The 22,772-nt window shown below is 42.2% G+C and overlaps 1 protein-coding gene across 2 annotated transcripts in view; it reads right to left on the bottom strand.

Moving 5' to 3' along the window:
• SNAP91 (synaptosome associated protein 91) overlaps positions 1–19,059 on the bottom strand; it is a 141,066-nt gene extending 122,007 nt beyond the window's left edge. For both annotated transcript variants that reach the window (XM_067560748.1, XM_067560747.1), the window contains exons 1-2: positions 18,600–19,059; positions 17,349–17,508 (exon numbers count right to left, since the gene is read on the bottom strand). In XM_067560748.1, the coding sequence (XP_067416849.1) occupies positions 17,349–17,478 (130 nt within the window). In that variant the 5' untranslated portion in view covers positions 17,479–17,508; positions 18,600–19,059. The remainder of the gene's footprint in view (positions 1–17,348; positions 17,509–18,599) is intronic.
• Positions 19,060–22,772: the final 3,713 nt, after the last annotated feature.

Below are 22,772 nucleotides of genomic sequence, written 5' to 3'. Positions count from 1 at the left end.
CCCAAAAAAATCATGACATATGTCAGAGTTCGGGAGAGTTTTTGTTTCTTCCATTTATGATTCGTTTTCATATTTCCCCATGAAGGCTAGAAACTGTCAGTTTTTGTTTTTTAAAAAAAAAAGGTTATTCTCGCATAGTCATACAGCTGCAGGAGCTCAGGCTTTAAGATCATCAAGTACTGCAAGACTCAGTTGGCAGCCCTGATCACTATATGGTTTATTTGTTTTATACCAATGATTATAACATCTACTGTTATGCTGGGGGTTGGGTGAAACCTCCATGAAGATGGTGGGTGTAACAGCTGCCTTTCATTCAAGATAATAGGAGTATCCGGTAAACACCTTCTTGGAGAAAGATAGCTGAAATAATAGTAACCACTGCCCAAACCAAAGGCTACATGCAAAAAGCTGAAGACTGAGAGATTTCACTAGGAGCTGAATATGAATAGAAGGCTGGGATTTTTGGCAAGGGGAGGGTACTTTTGAGGAGTTGCAGTCAAAAAACACCAGACACAGGCAGAAGGCCAATGACAGACAGAGAAGCTCTGATAGTGTAATCAGAAAGAAAGCCAAGATGTTTTTGGGTAGAGTGCTAACTGAACCAAAAAAAAAAAAAAAAAAAAAAAAAAAAGGCTTGAAAAATTGAGCAAAGAAACTGTCTCCTGCTTGATTCCAACTGTGTTCAGGGAAACAAGACTTGGTGAATATTTTTCTAAGCAAACAGAATTGCACCAAAGAAATATCTGCCTATCAAATATCAATTTCTCCTATGGAAACAACCTGCAAGACCTGGAATATCAGCTAACCACTTAGGTCAAAACAGATAACAATACATACTGTATAAATTTACGTGATAACTTGCAGTTTCACAATCCCATCATTCTTCTATGAGGCCAATGTGCCAAATTGGCCTTATTCGTTTTCAGTTTAGTGGCTAATGGAAGTGGAAATCTAGAAATTTCCCTAAAGTACTGCTAGATAGAAGAGTACATCGAAGACTACCGGATATTTCAGGTGTAGTGAAATCATCATAATCTGAAGTGAGGGGAGGAGTGTATTTTATAAGAGTGTTTGGGATAAGATGGTCCATGCCAAGTGCATCAGATTTATTTTGAGGTTTTATGGGTCCCCGAGAGAAGTATCTACATTTGTAAAATGAGCACACAATGCATATGTTCTAGGCACTCGATGTTACTTTAAATTTAACAATAACTCTCTAGCCAGTGCAATTTAGCACTTCATTTGGTAGAGAACTGTAACAAGGGAATTCGTATCCGTTACTCCAGAAGTTCCTTGTTCCATGCAAGAGAAGTATCTCTTAATTTGGAAAGTCAGTAACTTGCAATTGTATTATTCTGTACACCCCTCCTGTAGTTAAGTTTCTTATCCCCCCTTCTTTCTTCAGCATACTCCTGCACCCCCAACCTCATCTATCATTGATGATCACTTATTACTGCATTACTATAGTTTCATCTGTCCCTATGAAGAGTCACTTTGCTGACTCAATACATAACAGCCAATATTGCTGCAGATGAAAACAGGAAAGGAGTACATTTTAAGTTCTTCTAAAAAAAACCAAAACACAAACCAAACAAAAAAAAACCCACATTCACACGACAAGCACTATCTTGGTTGATATACCAGGGCTTGAACCAGAGACCTTCAAAGCTGAAAACATAAGTCACTATAGCTTGAACTAGAACAGCCAGGTTCTGTAGCTGCTGGCTATGAACAGACTTGCCCTCTGTGACAGATTGAAACCAGAGAGGGATGTGTAACAAGCAGTGTATACACTTGTTTCTCTCTCTCTCTCACACTCTCACACACACACACACACACACACACACACACACACACACCCCCCCCCAAATTTGGGCCAAAGTTACATAGACATTTGGGGAAACTTGGCACTATCAATTTAGAAAAAAGTAGATCAGGGACTAAATTTGGTCTCTAGTCTCAAAACCTAAGGAACTATAGGAAACTGAATTATTTCAGCCCAGAACTGAGTTTTCTCACACTTCTCTTTGTAAGACTGGTGTCGCCATTTACACCAGATGTCCCCAAACCGTTGGGTGCACCCCCTCAGGAGACACAGAGGAATTGTCAGAGTGGCATAGTGGGGCCTGGGCCAGCCCCCATGGGGGCAGAGAGGAAGCAGCACCCAGCCTCGCTCTACCCCCATCTCCTCTCCAGTCCTGCCCCTCTGGCTGCAGCCCCAGCCTCAGCTCCCAGTCCTGGCCTGTGCCCGGGCCCCATGGCCCGCTCATGGCCGGGCCCGGCTCTCAGCCCCAGGTCCCACAGCTGCAGCTCCAGCCCCCACACTGGCCTCAGCCACAAATTTGAGGCACAGCTCACCAGCCCCCAATTGCAGCTTTGGCCCCTCTCCCAGCCCCAGCTCCCAACTGTGGCTTGTGGGGATAGGGGGGCAGACCAGGTAAGAGGGAGCCATAACCCCAAAAGTTTGAGGACCACGGAGTTAGACTATAAAACTCAAGGACATCGGCAAGACACATATTTGGGCCAAAACACCTTCAAAGCAGTACTAGTAAACTGAGGTTTGAGAGGTCACAAAATTCTGAAAGTCTAGAGCAAGAATTTGGATTAGCTGTGCAGTCTGGTTTCAGCTCTCTCTTCAGACAACTATCTGAAGTTCTTTAATTGCAAAGTAATTTTCTGGACAGCCTCCAAGTCTGTTCACAGGACACAAGAGATTAACAGCATCCCCAACTTTCTCTAGCTCTGGATCAGGCCTCCTTGTTTCTGAGCAATTGGCCTGACTCTTACCTACAATTTAGTCTCAAAATTCTAGTTGTACTACAGACAGTTTACAAAACACCAGAAATCAATATTTTAGAACACCTTTTATAAAACTCAATCCAGTTTACAGGTACTTGTATTACATACACAACCTAGAAGAGTTCTCTGGAAAGCCTAAATATTCTGATGACTAAGAGAAAGAGTGTAATATTCCTTCCAAATGGATCAACACTTTTCTGTTAGGAGGCAGAAAGCCTCATGTGAAATGCAGCTTAAAGCTGTCAGAATGACTGAACTCCTTAAAGTACAAAAGTCAACAACAACAGCTATTAGTCAAGTATGGCAAATCTCAGACTTTGTGCTACAGAGTAGTCCCTTTTGGATAAGACTTCCAGGTTTTCTGACCTAAACAAAAAGTACTCTTTAAGGGGTGGCCAGATCTCAGTATAGGTACCTTATAGCTTTACTTGCTTACAGAGAGCCCCCCCAACCTGAAGCAAATACTCACCAGCAACCATACACCATACAAGAACACTAATCTAGGAACATACCTCTCCAACAAACCCCGTTGCCGGCTCTGCCCACACATCGACTCTAGTGACACCATCACAGGTCCTAACAACATCAGCCACACCATCAGGAGCTCATTCACCTGCACATCTACTAATGTAATACATGCCATCATGTGCCAGCAATGCCCTTCTGCCATGTACATTCGCCAAACCAGACTGTCACTACGCAAAAGAATAAATGGACACAAATCAGACATAAAAAATGGTAACATCCATAAACCAGGCGGAGAACACTTCAATCTCCCAGGACACTGTAGCTGACTTCAAAGTTGCCGTACTTCTACCAAAAAAAAAAAAAAAAACTTCAAAAGAGAAACTGCAATGCCGGAACCCATCTGCAAACTTGACACAATCAAACTGGCTCTAAATAGGGACTTGGAATGGTTCTCTCATTACAAGAAGTAATTGTCACTGTTCACACATTCTCACCTCCTAATCAATGAATGTGAATAGGTCTCAACTACTCTAATTGAATGGACTTTGCTTATACATAACTTCCCCATTGTTGTTCCTTACCCTTAGATATTTTATACACATTATACATTACATACATATATACATAATGTATACACACACACACACATATATAACACACACACATATATAACACACACACCAGAGTCTATCTGATATCTGTTCTATACATCTGACGAAGTAGGTTACAGCCCACGAAAGCTTATGCCTGCAGAAATTAAATTTGTTAGTCTTTAAAGTGCTACAAGACTCGTTTTTCCTGTTAATTTAGTTGCAGCCAAGATGGTCTGAGTAGAAAGCAGTTCAGCTGACCAAGTTCCTTCTACAAGTTTCATATCACTGCTGTAGTCATGTTCTTTAAATATAGGAAGACAGCTCTGTACTGATTGTCTCCCACATAAAACAGCAAACAAACCCACATTTCAATCTACATTCCACAGGATCCCAGTTCTTGCTATGGCAGAAAAAGAGCCAACAAGATAGTTCAAAGTAATCTGAAACTCATAGATGAACTGCTACACATGCTGCCTTCTCACACTATACATACCTGTTTACTATAAATTACACAAAGGAAATAGTTGTCACAGTGGGTGTCTGCTGTAAGCTGGTATCAGACTTCAGGCAGTGGCTATGCTGAACTTTCAGAGGAAGGTTTACCATTCCGGACTGCATTTGGCTAAACAGATAATACTTGCTACACTAGAAATTTTTTTCGACTGCATCTCATTTGACTTATTTAAACAAACACCAGAACCAAACAGTTTTTATTCTAACTAATGGTGCTACATATGCTGAGACTATGGAGTTTTTTTGTTTGTTTGGTCTTCAGCTACAGTGTTTATCCAAATATCTTGCTGCAAAGCACTCTTCAGGTTGCATTGCATTGAAAAATAATTTTTTTGTTCATTTGTAAGTTTGCAGTTTTTCATATTTCATGATAACTCTGCCTTTTTTGTTCTTGTATGACAGCTCAGAGAAGTAGGGTGAGTAACTGGCCTATGTGTACAATGTTTTGGTTTTTTGAAGAGGCTATGCTGCTGTCATTTCTACTTACCCTTCCCCAAATTTTATATACAACTCATCCCAGTTGAGTCTCCGCTCCTAAGCTCAGTTTCCTTGACTCTTTACAGACCTCTTCCACTTCTGCTAAGTCCTTGGAGGCTACATGTTCAAAACAGAGCACTTTACAGGAGAGGAGAATGTACCACCAGCCTACATCAACCCTTTATACTATTGGTATTGTTCTAGACCTCTTTAGTCCAACATTTTAGTAGCTATACACTGCTACTGCCCATTATGGACAGCTCAATTAAGTTGTTTATACAGTGACTTATTCACAGCTCCTCCCACCTGCCTGGGATTTTACAGTTAGAGACTAGTGTGCTCGGTTGTCTGTATTTTTAAAAAAGTTGATTTGTTTCTAATTGCAGCAAAGTGGCTGAAATATATGAAGACTTATTCTGAAAGTGTCAATATGGACAGTAAAATAGATTTGCCTTTAGAAAATAATATTGTGGAATTGTAAATAAGGTGTAAATAATGTGAAGAAGAGATATTTATTTAAACCCCCACCTCCACTGACAAAGACAATTTCATGTCAAAGCAGAGTAGGAGAAGTGCATTCATTTTTCTAAGCCACTAGAAAGTACCTCAAGTTTTCTGGCCTTTCTCCCAATCAAAATAGTTGAACAAAGAGGTATAGCTACAAGTCAAACAAACAGTTACTATGCATTAATGCTACATTGATACCATCACACAAAAGTTATAGTTGAAGACATACAAGCTCCCTTGCAGAACATCAAAATTGGGACTTATATCATGGCTTGAATGCCTATCATGGCTTGAATACCTAATCTCAAGGAGAAGGGGATAGCAAATTATTCTACAATTGCAGTCATATTAGCTGCTGTTTCTACTGAATGGGATCAGCAGTGAAACAGTTTAAAGTGACAGTTTAAATGGTCATTTGGTTTGAATTAGCCTGTTGTGTAAACTTCTCCTCACAACTATTGATCAAGATCTTTTTGCACACCATTCAGAGGTAGAAGCTTCTTTTAAAAGTGGAAGTTGCACATTAAGGAACATATTGTGCAGCCAACAGAAGCTGTTGAACGCATGAGGCCTTTGTTAACATGTGATAATTTGAATGAAAAAAAATTGAATACATGCATTTCAGTGCTTCGTTTTTAAATGTCACATTGCATCAGCACAATTTTCACTTTTGTGTTTTCCAGTGTGTAAATACAGATATACAAAGGTTTGCATAACCTGGAAGCCTGCACTAAATTGTTTAAAGAGGTTTATTTTACAATTTTGTTTCTTACATAAGATATTCCAAAGTGACAAAGATCACATGAACATCTGAAGCTTGTAAAGAGTCAGTAAGAGCATTTTTTTTCTGCAATCACTTCCCTGTCATAACAAATGAACAATTCACTCAAAAAAGTGTTCTCACATCAGTAAAACGTAAGCCAGGCTCAAATTGGAAGAATAGTGGTATTCTTCTACCTGAGATGCCAAAAAGTTGTCACTCATGGTAGATTGGACAGTGTTCAAAATATGATCATACTTGCTATGCAAAACTCCTTGAGCTTACCTCCCTTCATTGAGGTCTGGATATACTATGAACTAAGCAAGATTAAACTATAGGCACAAGAGACATTTATCTAGCACTCCAACTCCAAGAGTTATGATCAAGTCTGGATCTAGGCTTGCATTTGAAAAGATTAGTTCTTTAGCCCTCTTGGCCAAAACATAATCTTGGACTAGAACATCCAGACATAATCCAGGTGTAACCAATGCAGTAGGGGCTGAATCCAGCCTCCAGCAGAGGGAGCAGCAGCAGCCATTGGAGCCAGGGAATAAAGCTGCCTAGCTCCACATCCACAATCACAGCAAAAAGGAACTTCACTATCATTGAGGGAAATGGAGGGGTAGAGAGTTACTACATTATGTTAAACTCAGTTTAAGCAGGATTTAAACCTGTTTAAGCGCATCTACATTAGGGTTTTGCATTGGTAACTAGAACTGATACACACATTTAAACAGACTAACCCTTGGGTTCTGTGGGACCAAACATGGGGAACAAATCCCCAAGCAGCAGCTGAAGTTCCAGAACTAAGAGCTCTTCTCTCAGACATACAAATCAAGGAACTTTTAGCTTCAGGGTCCCAGCTGAAACCTAGAAGGATAAAACATGGAAAAAGACAGCCTCCAAGGAATAGGACTCAAATCATGAAGGGCTGGTTTACATTAAACCCATCGCCTTGAAGTTAGTCTTCTACTGGTCTTCTCCGCTTATCCTAGGATATCCACCCTCTGCAAGGGGCAACATTCCTCTTGCTGCATGCCCAGTTTCCTCATTCTTTTCATACCCTCCAAGATCTACTTTTGCTTTGCTTGCCACAATTGGCACAGGAATGCAATTCTGCTGCCATACTTCAGATGCACATTGGAAGTTGGCTTATCTGCTTTAACTGCCTGACTCCAGGCTCTACCTTACCTCTACTGTCTATTTAATCTCTTCAAGACAAAGGTCATACCTTATTTTCTTATTTATGGCTGAAGTGCCATACAGATAGTGCAACATACACTCCCTCCACAAAAGCTATCCTTAAGCTAGGATCAAGAGAGGCTAGCAACTTGCTCTTCTGAGATAAAACTGGCCCCCCCCCCCCCCCAAAAAAAAATCCAACCAAAGCTGACTGCATTTCTTCCTCTCCTAAATCACTCCAACCTACAATCCACAGATTTTATCCACAAAGTCAATTAAAGACTCCTAACAAAAAATGCTTCATTCTGTAGCAGAACTGAGATACCTCTATTTCCTGCCACACTGCTCATCACCTGAAACAGTTCCATGGATCATGATTTGAGACTATGGGGAAGGAGGCATAAGATAGGAAGAAAGAGTCCCTCGCCTCCAGTACAATCTTAGCATGAGATTGAATTTTGTAATTAAAACACCCTTCTCAATCATCACCACATATTATTTAAGAGATACGTGAAGCCACTAAAAGGAAATTGTGAGAAGATACAAGTGTCAGCAATAGAGACACATCTGTCTCCTTTACAGACACCATTGCTCAGTTAACCCAGTGCTTAAAGTATCAGTTCCCAGTGAAAGAGCTGGCTGAAGCTTAACCTCTTCTGGTTTCCAGTTTGAGTAATGTTTAGCAGGCAGGAAGTGGGCGATTCAGATATACCAGGAACAGATTTATTGAAGGAATATGGTGGTTTCAACACATTATGAAGGAAGATGTCAGGTTTCAGCCCAACCAACCTCCCAAGGTTTTCTCAAGTGACTCTGTCAACTCAAGCAGCTTGGCCTTGCTCAGCATGCCAGAGTCCATACCAACCCATCAGCTTTAGGCGTTTGATACAACAAAAGCTGGCTGGGGAAGACATCATGGACAGCCTCGCACAAGTTGGAGGGATGTCGTGGCTCAAGACCTTGCCCACCTGAGCCTCCATATAGAGCAAGCTGTAATGTTGGCAGGAGACCAGGCTCTCTGGAAATGGGTGATCTGAAGTGTGCACTCTACACTCCACCAGCAGGGGAATTAATAAAATGAATGAAACTTAACCTCAGCAAGACAGCTGATGCTGCTGTGTAGGATTCCCAGAACTCACAGTACCAGCCTGAAGTCAAGAGTCTTCAGCTTCAAATTCTTTTTGGACTGCAGATGGTAAAATAAAAACCGTCTTAGCTACAGCTGGCCAAGAGACTGAATTCACATTTTGTGGGATTTGAACTTTACCACACGGATCCACACATTTGCAACTTCCAGGCTTGATTGTTGCCACTCACTATACCTCTAAAGATGCCACCCTAAAAAGCCTTCTGTGGGTTTATAGTGCAGCAGCTTACTGCAACATTTCAGAAAGCACACCATTCTGCTGCTTCATCTTCATCTACTGGCTATCTGTTGAGTATCCAGTAAAGTTTGATATTTCAGGCCCAATCTTCAGTGCCATAAATGACATTACCCCCAGCTACTAGAGAAAGAAAGACTCTTCCAATTACTAGAACCTCCCACAACAGCTACATTCCTGTAACAGTGAAGTTGTCAGCCTTAAGAATAAGACTTGTGAGCACAAGAATTGCCAAGGGTTCTTGGCAGTTGACCGGAAATCCAGAAAAATTATGACTGCAAATCTAGTCTGTCATAAGGTGGATTTAGCCCACTAATATAAGAAGCAGCCCCAATGTCCATCAATTCCATTAGTTTCTTCCTCTTGCCAGCTAGCATTACTCCTATTCTTCCCTCTGCAGGCCTAGCATCAAACTAGTTCTGGGCCAAGCACTGGGGGGGGGAGACAACTGTATCATCTGGTTCTGCTGTAGAACAAAAATATGGCAAGTTCCATCAGCACACTGATGTTACTAGGACCCTAAATGCCTCAATCTCCTCAGTGCCCTAATACATAGGTTGATCAGGAGAAGCAACAGAACCTTGTTGGACCCCTCGAGGGGTCTCTAGTGAAAAAGCAGATCCCAAGATCTCTTTCAAAGAAAGAAATTCAGAGTCACTGAGCAACTACACATGTTGAATCTAGGAGGTATCAGCAACTCCTTGCAGTTCATTGTATCTATGCTACAGAGAGATATTTGAACAGTCCCCAAATTTCAATACTTGGGTGCTGCTGACAGGGCATTCTCAGTGGAGGAACCTGAACTTATTTACTTCCCTGTTGCTCCCGATGAGCTCATGACTGTTGGCTTGAGACCATGGTGCACAGACTACTCGTATAAAGCCTTTGATTAACTAGTTAATTGACTTATGTAAATTGAGGGAGGGAGCACAGCCAGCCTCCGGGTCCTACTCTACCTGTCAGGACCTCCTGCCGGAACCCACAGCAATTCCTCTTGGTGTCATGGAAAGCCTCAAGCCAGCAGGAAGGAGAGGCAGGGACCAGGGACTCATTTATATAAGGTGGGGAGGCTGTACACAATCCAGGAAGCACAGAGCTTGCTGTGGAAAGGTAGATCCTCGCCACTGGCAGCAATATCCACAATATCCACAGGCTGAACATGCTGAACGCTCCTGCCTACTCTTGGGACAGAGCTTGCTCTGGAAAGGCAGATCCTCGCCACTGGCAGCAATATCCACAGGCTGGACATGCTGGGCGCTTCTGCCTACTCTGGACTGGGATGGCAACTCCCTTTCCAGGGACCTTCTTGGGGAATCAGGGCAGGCTGTGGGGCAGAGGGGGAAGACCTTGAGATCCTTTCCCCCCAGGAAACCTCAAACCAGCAGGAAGGGAACAAGTGCTCAGCAGAGCTTGTAGCCAGCTCAGAACAAAGGAAGTTTAGAGGGAACACTGACACTCTGTATCATAACCAGGCCTAAAACCAGATTGATATGGGTGCAGTAAGTCACTAAATCATTACGTTCGCTTGTCATGACCTTCAGTCACCTTTTAAATAAGGAACTTTTGAGACTCAGCAGTTAAGTTACGGCTTTTTGACTAAAGCAAACCAAAACTTTGTTTTAAATAATCTGGCATCCTGCCATCCTCCTGGAAACAGGAGTTAATCTCCACTAACAAAAGGCCCCAAGTTTTTCCCTTGACTTACACCACCTATGAGGGACATGGTCTTATCCCACAACCAAGCTTGCTGGTTCCCCAGCAAATCCAAGGCTTATATACACAAGACTGGCTAAAACTCCAGCAGGGAGGAAAAAGGCTTATCTCATTTTGAGACTGCTCACACTCAAACAGTCCAAAGAAAACAAAAAACAAAAAACCTGTATATGAAGGGTATGAAAGACTACTCACTACAAAACATCCTAATCAGTTACCAACAGAACCACATTACCAGGCTACTCATATGCAACAGTTTTCTTGGTCTGTATATAGATAGAAGGCAGGTTCTGGGAAGAGAATGGGATAATTAGAACTCACAACGGATCTGACAAAGAAGAAAAACAAAACACTATGTTGCAATTGGCCTCTCTTGTTACTCTCGGCAACAGGTACAGGAGTTAAGCCACTGATTTCTGCAGAAATCAATCTCATTTTATAGAAGTTTAGTTCTTATGGCTGTGAAAATCATCTTCCAAACATGAATCAGAGTGCAAGTCAAGGAAGTGTTGCCTTCCTTAGTCTGCAGAAGATCATTCTATCATGTGTCCTGCTACTCCTGCCAGAGGAAGCAATGAGTACTAGCAGAGACACTTAAAGAGGTTGGGAAGGGATATTTTTGGTTTTGGTGAAGGGACAGGATTTATAAGACTAGACATGTGAATTTAAAACCATGATGTGAAGAACAACCCCTTTGCCTGATAGGACAGCAACTGGTGGAAAGGAAGTTCAATTTTTCCAGCAGCCACTGAAGGAATATTACAGAAGGATACTGGGTGTCTTCATGTTTCAGACACGTATTAGAGGCTTAAAGCTACAGCCCATGAGCCAGTAGGCAGTCATAGTACCTTCCCCTGCACCAATGTCTATGGGCTCATCTACACTTGATGACTATGTGGATTAAGGTAGGGTGTGACTTTAAAGAGCAATCGCTATTCCTGAATAACCCCTCGTTTAGGCAAACCCTAGAAAGGGCAGGATTTATCAGCATGGTAATCTCTTTCATATCACTTTTTGGCTAGTAGGTGCATGAATATTTCAGCATTGGGACCACTCCACTTCCTAAGGATACTAGGCCATCCGTAGAGTCAGTAGGGGTAAGTGAACAGAAATGCTATTTAAAGACAGCAGTCTTTCAGGTATGCAAGTGAGCGCTATTGTAGACTCCAATACTCTTCCACTGTTTTGGATACAAAGTAAGGATTAAATTGAACTATTGCCCTTTACAACCTTTATTTATAAGCCATATATCAAATATTTCAAATACATTTTAAAAATAGTGCAAGTACTAAATCTGAGAAATAGATTATATATTAGACACATGCAAATTTTACTGTAGTCTAACGTAAGTACTGAAGAACCACTTCCACACAAAAAAAACCTGCAGATTTAGTCGTTAGCCTTGACATTTCACTAATTTTCCAGACTTAATTCAGTCCTCACAACTTTACTAGGCAAATTTTGCCAAGGTGCTTTCAAACTAGCAGTTTATTTCCAGAAACTGTATGAGTACAGGTCACTCTTTCCATTTAGAACCTGCTCTCCAAGACACACAAGATTTCATTTGTTCTAGATACAGATTACTTCCACTCAACTGAGACAAGGGAGGGCAAGATGTCAAAAAGAGCAACTCCATACTTTGTACATTCTTTCAGCAGTTTGTTGGACCTCCTTTTCACCTCCATGAGGCTCAAGGTTTCAATGTTCTTTTCCCACTATACCTTTCCCTTGATGATATGATCTACTCATATGGCTTTAAGTACCATCTTTATGCAAATGACTCAGATACCAGCTTTATACAATTGACTTTCAACTCCTCACCTGCCTCCTCTATTCAACCCGTTCTCTGTTGGACATCTGAAAATCTCACCAACTTGAATTCAGTTTTAGTCATGTTTACTTTCTCATCTTCTCTCCAAAACCATTATCCCTTTTGACACTACCACCATTCTCATGGACATTCAAGGCTATAAGTGGTATCATTTGTCTCCTTCCTCGTTTGCCCCATACTTTCAGACAGTGATCAAGTCTTGATACTTTAAGATCAGACCTTCCCAACCACAAAGCCAGGATTTTCATCCAGATTCCCATCTTGACTACTGCAGCCTCCTCCTCTCCAGTTTGCCCAATATCCACTTCACTTCTTGAGCCTACTCAAAATGCAGCTGATAAAATCATCTTACTAGCCCATCAGTCTGACCAAATCATCCACTGTAAATTCCTCAGCTGATTTCTTTTCTACTGCATCACAATAAAGTTTATTTACTTATGTTAAAGGCTTTCCCTGTATACCTGATCTTAAATTTTAATGCATTGTTCCCCACTACTCCCCTCAGCTGCAATGCCAGGCTTGAGTGCTTGTTTGTCCGCTTCTTCCATGGAGACCTCCCACTTGCCTCCATGTCACCCCTCAAGCATGGAATGTTCTTCAGGAACTAGTTAATTAAGATACTGGTAATCTACTCCTTGAAATCCCTCCTCCAGACCATTTCTATTCTGAAGCCTATTTGAATTTGCCATTTTGCTGAATTAGATTACTCAGAACCATCAAGTTGTGAACCACCATGTAATTATATACTTCTGTCATTGCTACCATTGTCATCCTCCAGTAGACATGTATCTTATCTTAAAATCAGCATGCACTTTGAGGCAGGGATCATGTTTGCCCAGCATTTGAGATTTCTGGGTATTACCAAATACAATTGCTTCCATCAGGCCACTTTGTCATTCTAGAACTCCCTTTCTCCTTCCCAACAAAAACAGAAGCCTTGAAGAGGCATCCTGAGGAAGTTCTGTAACAATGCCCAAAGTTATTCTTACAATTGTCCCATCTTTGCTGAGACCTGCCTAATTATATTAAATAGTGGATTTGCCAAGGCCCCCCTTAAATTCCAACTGTTTAAGCCTCACATAATGGGGGACTCTATCCTGGGAAACAGTGACTCTGAAAAAGACATGGGTGCTGTGGTGGATAAGCAACTGAACATGAGCTCCCAATGTGATGCTGTGGCCAAAAAGGCTAATGTTATCCTGGCATGCATACATAGGGCAATCTCGAGTAGAAATAGAGAAGTTTATTTTGCCTCTATATTTGGCACCAGTGCAACCACTATTGGAATAGTGAGTCCAGTTCTGGTGTCCATAATTCAAGTAGAATGTTGATAAAATGGAGAGAGTTTAGAGAAGAGCCAGGAGAATGATTAAAGGATAAAAACCATGTCTTACAGTGACAGACTCAAAGAGTTAAATCTATTTTAGCTTACAGAGAAGATTTAAAGGTGACTTTAATAATCTGTACGTATCTAAATGGGGACCAAATATTTGATAATGGGCTCTTCAGTCCAGTAGAGAAAAGAACAACATGATCCAATGGCTGGGAGCTGAAACTAGACAAATTCAGACTGGAAATAAGGAGTACATTTTTAACAGTTGGGTAATTAACCCTGGAACAATTTGTCAAGGGCTGTGGTGAGTTTTCCATCCCTAACAATTTTTAAATCAAAATTGTATGGGTTTTGCAAAAATGCGCTTCTAGGAACTATTTTGGGGAAGTTCTAGGACCTACATTTCACAGAATGTCAGATGAGATGGTCAAAGTTCACATCTGGCCCTAGAATCTATGAACCTAGGTCTTGTCTACACAGGGTTATTTTTTCCTGTTGTAGCAACCCTGATGTTAGCGTGCTATAGAAACGTAAGCCGTGACTCACATCATGGAAGCACGTCTACCCCCAAGTGTTTGCACTACTCTAACTACAAGAGTGTAAAAATCCATACATACCATAGATCAAGGCCTTAGTACCACAGCTTTGCATTAACACAAACAAATAAAAACCACCTCAACTCCTTTAATTTTCCCCACTTGCTTCCCACATCACTTTAAAATGGTTACATAACATAGCACCCCGGCACTAGACCAAGGGTACAGGAAGTGAGAACCCTCTATTCACAGAGCACCTAAAACACAGGCAAGGCAGCCTACTATATATATATTTTATATATATATAAAATCCTGCCAATCTAAGATTTTTCTGTAGATACTATGTGAATACCGAGTGTATACTTCTGTCCTTACCTAGAGGTGGCACTCCAGAAAGAAGATAGCAGATCAGCCTCTAAACTCATTCAATCTTCAGCCTAGCTGCTAACAAGGGCACCAAAACATATATATATATATATACGGTGGACACAGAACTACTGCATTGAAAATGGTTACTACCAATAGTAGGCTGGGCCATGTTCAAACAAGTGACCTAGAAATAAAGCACTCCACATCACATCATCATTCCCTCCATAACCCCCCTTGTCCACTTTCCACTCCCCTTTTCACTACTTTTCTACTTCAGCATAGAGGAAAAAGTCTTTCCTAGTTTATAGATTCTTCCTTTACTTGGCCCACTCATCTGATGTCTCTCCTCCAACCTTTTAATCGCGCTACAAAGAGGAAGCATTGCTCCTACCACCTTTTGAAATACTTTATTTTTTGAATGTCATCTATTCCTTGCACCTCCTAACACTTTCCAATAAACAAAAACAAAAAACTCCATCACAAACCCCTTTCCCTTCATGCTTAATCTGAAATTTTTACTCTTTGTTATTCCTCACTCCAAATCTACAAACATGATCTTTTAGTACAATTATAGTCATAAGAATAACTACACAAGGTACCTTAAGATTGATTTATCTGCTCTGTGCACTCTTTAGTCATATCTGCATCAGGAAAAAAAACAAAACACTTTTTACTCCTGTTAGCACTTCAGAGCAAACAACAATATGGAAGAGGGATCCAATTCTGTTCTTGTATCAACTAAATAGAGTTGTTTAAAATCAATGCTAAATTGAGAGTTTTGGAACAGAGCAAAAAATTAAATTTAAGTTGTTAAATACAAACCCTAACTCATTGTAGATATGGGGTGTCTTTTTTTGAGAGGGAAATGGACTCAATCAATCATGGTCTGTGGATTAGTGTATGACTTTAGAACTACATATTACCAGGGATCACACCAAAACTCACTGACTTGCAGTACTCCCATTAGCAAAGATTAATGTCTTTATGCAGCAACAAAAAGTGTAGTTATTACTTAAGTTCTTTATTGTCACTTTCTCATTCACTGAGAACATGTTCACCTTTAAGACAAATGCTTTTTCTGTTGTTTCACTTCATCTTCTATTTCTCTACTCTTTTTCTGACTCTCTTCCTATTACATTTCCCCTCCATGCAAGAACACCTAATCTCCCCCCATTCCAGCTGTGGGCTTCAGTCTTTTCCCCACCCCATCTGCTAAAAAAATCAGTAGTTAAAACTGATATTTAAAATCATCATTAAGATTTACCATTAGTAACCTACTGATATTCATAGGGTCCAGGGGGAGAGCAAAGAGTTCACAACTCCCAGGGACTTTTTTTTAAGCCTGAAGACTCAAGATAGCACTGCATCAGTTTACACATGCTTCATGTACATGATGTTAACCTTCTGATCATGAAGCCAAGAAACTTAAGACAGACTGACTCTCAGAATCAGAATATGCCATGTGAACCACATACAGCCAAATGGGCTAGCTATGGCTCACAGCTGGCTCTATTGGTTGTGAGAAAGTATGTTGTTAACCAAGATAGTTTACCTGTATTTGCATACCTAACCAGCTGCAACACGTTCTGATGCTTGTCTAAACCCAGTATGCATGAATCATTGTCAGTTATGATTTTTTAAACAAATAAATACTCAGATATAAGGCAACACAACCTAAGCAGCACTGCAATACCTAGAGCAAATTATGAGGCTAATATCATCATGTGTTCAAGTATACCTGGGAAACAATGATATGCTGCATGTACCACTTCAAGTATAGTGTTTTCACAGTGATTATAGCTATAAGGAATATCTGAAGTAAACACTAGAAGGTGAAATACAGTCAGAAGTTATTCTATCCTTTTAGCAGCAAGTACGTAATATAATTCTATTAAAAGTATTTCAACACTAGACTAATGTTAGCAGTATACATTGTTCTAAAGTGAGACTGTTATGAGCTAATATTTCCAGATACAGATTACAAAGATGTTACTAAACAGTGAGAAACAGTTTCCAAACCTAAGAACACACTTTTTAATGCATTCTAAAAATGAGTTAAGACAATGGGCTACAAATACTTTTCTATCAAAAAAGTTATTCACAGCTTCTAAGCAAAACCTAGCTCAACACCACATGATTAAATTCTTTATCCACCTCTCTCTCTCTCAAAGTCAGAGCTGAAAACACGCTGGTTCAGAAAGATCTATGCGAGATTGCCAAAACAAGCAGAACATTACAGACTCATGTTATAGTTTTTCAGTGATGCAGTGACCTCATTCACTAATCTTGGTTTCATGCTAAATAATTTCCATATGTCCAAAACGGATTGCAAGTCTCTAATGCGTGTAATAGCAAAGCCACCTGTCATCTTCCATAAGTCATTGTGGGAGCCACCATCAGATATACAGATGAGGCAGTTGCTTTCCTCAGGCAATTGGGTCCCTCAGCACAAGAGCCTTAACTCCCTTATTCAAGAAGCATCTTGACTTAACATGTTCACCTTTGATTCCACCTTTGTGTTGTGACCACACACACTTATCAATACTCTAGCCCCAGATTCAGTATCCATGTCAAAATTCATCCTTATCATGACTAAAGTGATGTGTGGGTGGGGTAGGGTTCACTGTCCTTCACATACTCTATTCTTTAAGATACACACTAAATTGTCTTTCTGAAACTGAGGCTATAAGTCAGAAGGAGGGAAAATGGCTGAGGGAGCAATATTATGAGAGCACAAAAGATGTGCAATAATAAAATCCATCCCCTTTCAGGATTTTTCAATAAGTCTTATGACTTCAAGGAGGTGATAACAGCAAGCATTTAAGGGCCAGGCAAGCTGCCTTCTTAGCCCTGAGCACGTAATGCTTATATAAAGAGATGCTTACAGTCTAGGTGTTTTTTCTTAGGCCCCATCACTTCATGTGTGGTTGCTTTGCAAACGGCTCTGGCTACAGCTGATCCTGTAACGCTGTACTGAGCAGCTGCGATGCGATCTGTCAGCGTCTGACCCGACATCTTCGACTAACGTTAGTGCTGCTGCCTCTGCTGCAAGCGGAGAAACACAGGGGAGGAAGGGGATGTTCCGGTTTTAATGACAGAGCGAGGGAGACCCTGTCCTTCCAGCAGCCTGGCCCTTTCCTTCCTCCCCCAGCCCATTGTGTAAGCGTTACAAGAACATCCAAGAGAAGCTGCCCCGGGCAAGCCGGGGTATTTCAGACACTGCAGAAGAAAGGCCGGCACACACACAAACGCAGGCATCTCCTCCCCGCCCCGCCTCTAACCTGCGCCCCTTGCTCAATACGATCGCGGCTAACAGCTGCTGCGGTGCTGAGCCCACCTGCCGCCAGCCCCAGGGAAGGAACTGGGGAAGAGGGCGGGGGGACATAATGCCACCCCCTGGAGACGGGGTCACCCCTCCCCCGCCACAGCCGCGCTCATGACAGCCTGCGAGCCCCCGGGAATGAATTCAACACCCAGGCGGAGCCGCCGCCGCCGCCGCCGCCACTGCAGCAAACGCGAGCCTCCATCGCCGGCTCCACCGTGTGCCTCTGGTGGGAGATTATCACCTCATTGCGCCATGTTATGCCCTCCCTGCGCCGCTCCCCACCCCCACCGCTCCGCCCTCACCGCTCCTGGAGGCGAGGGTAGGCCGCCCGCCCGCATTAGACAGCGGGGTCCCCCTCCCCGCGCCCGCCCGGCCCAGCCTCCCTCTCCCCAGGGCTCCCCCCCCCGGGCCCCTGTCCCCGCCCTAGCTCACGCGCCAGCCCCCCAGCTCACTGCGGCTCCGGGCAGCCCCCCAGGCCCCGCAGGGATGCTGCGGTTGCAGCGCGCTGACCCAACGCCGGGCAGGAGCACGGGCTGGGCTGGGCTGGGGGGAAGCGCTGGGCCGGCGGCAGCCCTGTCAGCGCCTCCTTCTCTCCTCTCCTCCTCCCCGCAGCGCTGCCTCTCCCAGCGCAGCTGCCCGCCGGGCGCAGGCACGGGGCGGGCCAGGACAGGGCTCCCAGGTGCGAAGAGCCCCTGCCCGCAACGCGCGGCCGGGGAAACGCCGGGGCGGGGCCGGGCTGGAGCCGCCGCCGCCGCCGCTATTTCTAGCCTAATCCCGCAGCAGAGCCTCCGGCGGGCAGGGATGGATGTACCCGCGCGCCGCCCTCGCTGTCTCTCTCCACCGCCGCCGCCGCGCTCCCTCCTGCGCCTCGCGAGTCCCGGCCCGGCCCCTCCTCGGGTTTGTGGCTCGGCGGAGTCAGCTGACCCGGCGCGGACGAACCGGGAGGCGCGGTCCGCTAGGTGCCGTAGGGACAGGGAGAGCCCCCCGCGCCGCGCTCTTAAAGGGACACCCTGCGGCTTGTCCGCAGCCTCCGCGCCCGGCCGGTCCCTGCTCCTGCCCCCAAGGTGAGCTGCCGGGCAGGACTCCGCCTGCTCTCAGGGCTGTTCAGCGTCAATTCCCCTCGGCGCTGCGGGTCTCTCCGTTTTTTATTTTTTGCTCCATCTTCCCTCTGGTTTCCCTCCTTGCCTCTTTCCCCTTCTCTCTGGCTCTCTCCCTTTAAATGGGTTTTGTTTCATGTTGAAACATTTCGTTGTTACTTTGTGAAACAATTGTGCGTTTAAAAAAAAATCAAGATTAAAATATATTTGAATTCCAGGCCCCTTTGAAGATGGTCATGTTATATTTCCTTCTCCTACTCACCGCTCCTCCAAGGGTTTTTAAACTGCAGCTATTTAGGCTGCCAATTTAAGACCCTGGCAGCTGAACTACAGTTACCATAAAAACGTAAGACTGGCCATAGTGGGTCAGACCAATGGTCCATTTAGCCCAGTATCCTGAGGGAACTAGGCTTGTTGAGTCTGCAGGAGAGAACAGTGAGGGGGGATTTAATAGCAGCCTTTAAGTACCTGAAGGGGGGAGGCCACAGGGGGATGGAGCTAGGCTGTTCTCGGTGGCAGATGACGAACAAGGAGCAATGGTCTCAAGTTGCAGTTGCAGGGGGAGGTTTAGGTTGGATATTAGGAACACTATTTCACTAGGAGGGTGGTAAAGCACTGGAATGGGTTAGCTAGGGAGGTGGTGTACCCTCCATCCTTGGAGGTTTTTAAGGTGTGGCTTGACAAAGCCATGGCTGGGATGATTTAGTTAGGGTTGGTCATTCTTTGAGCAGGGGGTTGGACTAGATGGCTCCTGAGGTCCCTTCCAATCCTAATCTTCTAAGGGAATGAATAGAACAGGGTAGTTTGTGTGATCCATCCCCTGTCCTCCTGTCCCAGCTTTTAGAAGTCAGAGGGGTTACATCCCTGACCATCTTGGCTAATAGCCATTAATGGACCTATCCTCCATGAATGTATCTAATTCATTTTTTAACCCTGTTATACTCTTGGCCTTCACATCTTCCCTGGTAATGGATCCCCCCAGGTTGATTGTGCCTTGTGTGATGAAGTATTTGTTTATGTTTGTTTTAAACCTGCTGTCTATTTTGTATCGGGTGACCCCTGGATCTCCTGTTATGTGAAAGGGTAAATAACACTTCCCTATTCACTTTCTAAATACCATTCATGATTTTATAGACCTCTGTCATATCCCCTGTTAGTCACCTCTTCTAAGATGAGCAATTCTAGCCTTTTTAATCTGTCCTTTTATGGAAGCTGTTCCATCCTCCTAATAATTTTTGTTAACCTTTGTACCTTTTTCTGATTTTCATATATCTTTTTTGAGATGGGGCAACCAATACAGTGTTCAAGGTGTGGCATACCATGGATTTGTACAGTGACATTATGATATTTTCTGTTTTATTATCTATCCCTTTCTTAATGATTCCTAACATTCTGTTAGCCTTTTTTGACTGCTGCTGCACACTGAGCGGATGTTTTCAGAGAGCTATCCACAATGACTCCAAGATCTCTTTCTAGAGTGATAACATCTAATTTAGACCCCATCATTTTGTATGTATAGTTGGAATTATTTTTTACAATCTGCATTATTTTGCATTTAGCAACATTACAGTTACAGTACAGAAGATCCTATTTTCAGGTCAAATCAAAATTTCCTTCCAGAGAAGTTTTATGTTATCTTTTTACCTTACAATTGGCATGAATGGATGCTACATTATCCCCAGATTTTGGAGATCAAGATTTGTGATAAAAGAGCAGGAAGTGTTGCAGTTTATTCCAAATTTCTCCCTCACAACTTTAGTAGTGTAGCGCTTTTAAAAAAAAAAAAAAAAAAAAAAAAAAAAAAAGCCTTTTTTAAAGAGACTTTAGTTCAGTCAATTTATATAACTATGAAATTCCACTAGTAACATAGTTGACTCACTGATTATAGAATTGAGTAAGAAATGTGGACTCCAGATTAATATCCTAAATTTAACACAAGTTTGGAAAAGTCTTCTATTAGCTAAGGTAGAATTAGAGTTTTTGCTAGGACAACTATTCCAAACAAGTAAGAGAAGATGAAGAATAGAATCAAAGGTGGAGCGCAGTTAGCAAATTGAACAAGATCATGAAGTCTCAGCAAAAGGGTAATTGAAAACAAAATGAAAAACATTTTATAGTCCAAATAAACTAAAACAGCAATGGAATAGACATCTATGCTATGGTGACAAACACTGTATAATACTACAGGTTAATATAGGGTAGACTAGACCTTTGCCACAATGGAGCCAAAGGGACTTTTAAACAGTGGAGACAAACAAGTTACCAGAAATTGAGACAGAAAGGCAAAGTGGTCTTTTCAGAATTAAGGTGGTGATATTTGGCTCTGAACTTCATTTCATTATGATGAGACTTTCATTCTCTAATATCTCTATACAGATATTATAAGGGTTATATTGATGTAAATTTATTGTTTTGAAATTATACATGCTTAAACTTATTCGTGTGGAATCAGAGCATTTTTAAGCACAAGTTTCTCCATGCTATGACTATTGCACAGGCTTAAAGCCAAAGAGTGTCACTAGCTAAGACTGATGCTGAACCTGATGGTTTAAGCAAAGACAATGAAAATAAAAATATTGAAGGGCTTCTATTCTTTTAACTGTTTTTAATGGATTGGATTAGTGAATGTTTATAATATATATATCCATACATAGTCAAATTTGTAGATCTCCTAAAATGTCAGTAGAAGTGGCTTTTCGGAGGGGACTGATTGGCTCAAAAGATTAGTAATGGGGCAGAGAACTTTTCAGCTCTGTGTCATTGGTTCTCATCCAGAAAAAGCAAATAGTCACTGACAGGTTGAAAGTTGTTTGACAGTCTAAATTTAATGTGTTGGTGATCTCTATCTAGGTCAAATGTCTGCTTTACCATAATTGCCAAAACTAGAGGTCAAAACTTAAATAAGCATTATGACAGACCAGTCTATTACACTACTCACATTGGTATTCAGGCCCAACAATCCTGTCATTCTTGGGTGTTTCTTCTAAGTTGGAGTTGAAGCACATTGGCAAGGCATTATGGAGAATCGTGCACTACTGCTGTCCATGCTGTCCCTGTTCTGTGGATAAATCACAGAAATTGTAGGCCTGGAGGGGACCTTGAGATGTGATCTAATCCAGCTCCCTGCACTGAGGCAGGACCAAATATACCTAAACCATCCCTGATAGGTGTTTGTCTAACTTGTTTTTGGAAAACTCCAGTGACAGGTATTCCACTGCCTTCTTTGGAAGCCTATTCCAGTGCTTAATTATCTTTATAGTTAGAAAGTTTTCCTAATGTCTAACCTAAATTTCCCTTGCAGATTAAGCCCATTATTTCTTGTCCCACTTTTCACTGGATGTGGAAAAAAATTGATCACCAGCCTCTTTAAAACAGCCCTTAAGATTTTTGAAGACTGTGATCAGGCTTCTTTTCTTGAATCTTTTCTCAAGACAAAATGTGACCATTTATTTTAACCTTTCCTCAGAGGTCAAGTTTTCTTAACTGATTATCATTTTCTTGCTCTCTTTTGGATTCTCTCCATTTTGTCCACATCTTTCCTAAAGTGTTGTGCCCAAAACTGGACACAGAACTCCAACAGAGGCCTCACCGGTGCCAAGTAGAGTGGGACAATTACCTCCCATGTCTTACATATGACACTGCTGTTAATTCTTCCCCAGAATTATATTAGCCTTTTTTGCAGCTGCATCGTATTGTTGACTTGTATTCAATTTGTGATCAACTATCACCCTCACATTCTTTTGAACAGTATTTCTGCCTAGCCAGTTATTCTCCATTTTGTAATTATGCTTTGGATTTTTTCCTTCCTAGTGTAGTACTTTGAACTGGTCTTTATTGAATTTCATGTTGTTGATTTCAGAACAATTCTCCAATTTGTCAAGGTGGTT

Source organism: Emydura macquarii, unplaced genomic scaffold (assembly GCF_026122565.2).
Source record: "Emydura macquarii macquarii isolate MOO-44397 ecotype Brisbane River unplaced genomic scaffold, CSIRO-AGI_Emac_v2 contig_2297, whole genome shotgun sequence".
NCBI lineage: Eukaryota > Metazoa > Chordata > Testudines > Chelidae > Emydura > Emydura macquarii.
Note: the sequence above shows the minus strand (reverse complement) of the source record. Positions and strands in the feature narration are given on the sequence as shown.